Raw genomic sequence first — 1,258 nt, forward strand, 5'->3', positions numbered from 1 at the left:
CAATACCAACAACCTCCAACACTACCAATACCAACCACCTCCAACACTACCAATACCAACCACCTCCAACACTACCAATACCAACCACCTCCAACACTACCAATACCAACCACCTCCAACACTACCAATACCAACCACCTCCAAAACTACCAATACCAACCACCTCCAACACTACCAATACCAACCACCTCCAACACTACCAATACCAACCACCACCAATACTACCAATACCAACCACCTCCAACACTACCAATACCAACCACCTCCCAAACTACCAATACCAACCACCACCAACACCAATAATGCCCACAACCTCCAACACTACCAATACCAACCACCTCCAACACTACCAATACCAACCACCTCCAACACCACCCATGATCAGCACCTCTAACACCCACAATACCCACCACCTCCAACACTACCAATACCAACCACCTCCAACACTACCAATACCAACCACCTCCAACACAAATAATGCCCACAACCTCCAACACTACCAATACCAACCACCTCCAACACTACCAATACCAACCACCTCCAACACTACCAATACCAACCACCTCCAAAACTACCAATACCAACCACCTCCAACACCACCAATACCCACCACCTCCAACACCAACAATACCCACCACCTCCAACACTACCAATACCAACCACCTCCAACACCAATAATGCCCACAACCTCCAACACTACCACCAATACCAACCACCTCTAACACTACCAATACCAACCACCTCCTAATACTACCAATACCAACCACTCCAACACTACCAATACCAACCACCTCCAACACCGACAATGCGTACATAAATGAGTGTCCATAGCCAGTTCCCACATTCTTTGACAGTGAATAATCTACAAGATGTCTGCCAAGAAGAAGAAGACAACCAGGGAGAGAGTAGGGCCAGCAGGGGATATAAACTTGCAGAAAGACCGGACAAGAGACAGAAACAGAGAAATAGAGACTGAGGTTGCAGAGAGGGAGAGGGGGATATCTGTACCTCCCAGTCCTCAAGTGCTGATGTTTCTGCACCTCAAGGAGAGCTCCAAAGAAGAGCCCCAAGCACAGCAGAAAAAAGACGATGAGGGAACCATGAAACTGGCCGAATTTGTTAAACAGCACCACCATCTGTCAAGACAGAAGAATGGCTGAATGTCACTGCAAAGACCCAATGCGTCATCGGCTACGAAATGATATGGCACCAGCTTGTCATCATCATTAGGAGTGGAGATGGTCCAGGCAGTCAAGTC

General features: G+C 47.8%; 1 protein-coding gene across 1 annotated transcript; it reads left to right on the forward strand.

The window, feature by feature from the left end:
- The first annotated feature begins 302 nt into the window (after nucleotides 1-302).
- Nucleotides 303-722, forward strand: LOC124283391 (extensin-like). Its single transcript, XM_046719445.1, has one exon. It carries the CDS (start codon nucleotides 303-305, stop codon nucleotides 720-722), a length of 420 nt encoding a protein of 139 aa, XP_046575401.1.
- Nucleotides 723-1,258: the final 536 nt, after the last annotated feature.

This window comes from Haliotis rubra, unplaced genomic scaffold, assembly GCF_003918875.1.
Source record: "Haliotis rubra isolate DU_JTF1 unplaced genomic scaffold, ASM391887v1 Scf1092, whole genome shotgun sequence".
In the NCBI taxonomy this organism is placed as follows: domain Eukaryota; kingdom Metazoa; phylum Mollusca; class Gastropoda; order Lepetellida; family Haliotidae; genus Haliotis; species Haliotis rubra.

What these genes read in the sequence shown, in the direction of transcription:
- LOC124283391 (XM_046719445.1), top strand. Translation starts at nt 303, where the DNA reads ATGCCCACAACCTCCAACACTACCAATACCAACCACCTCCAACACTAC.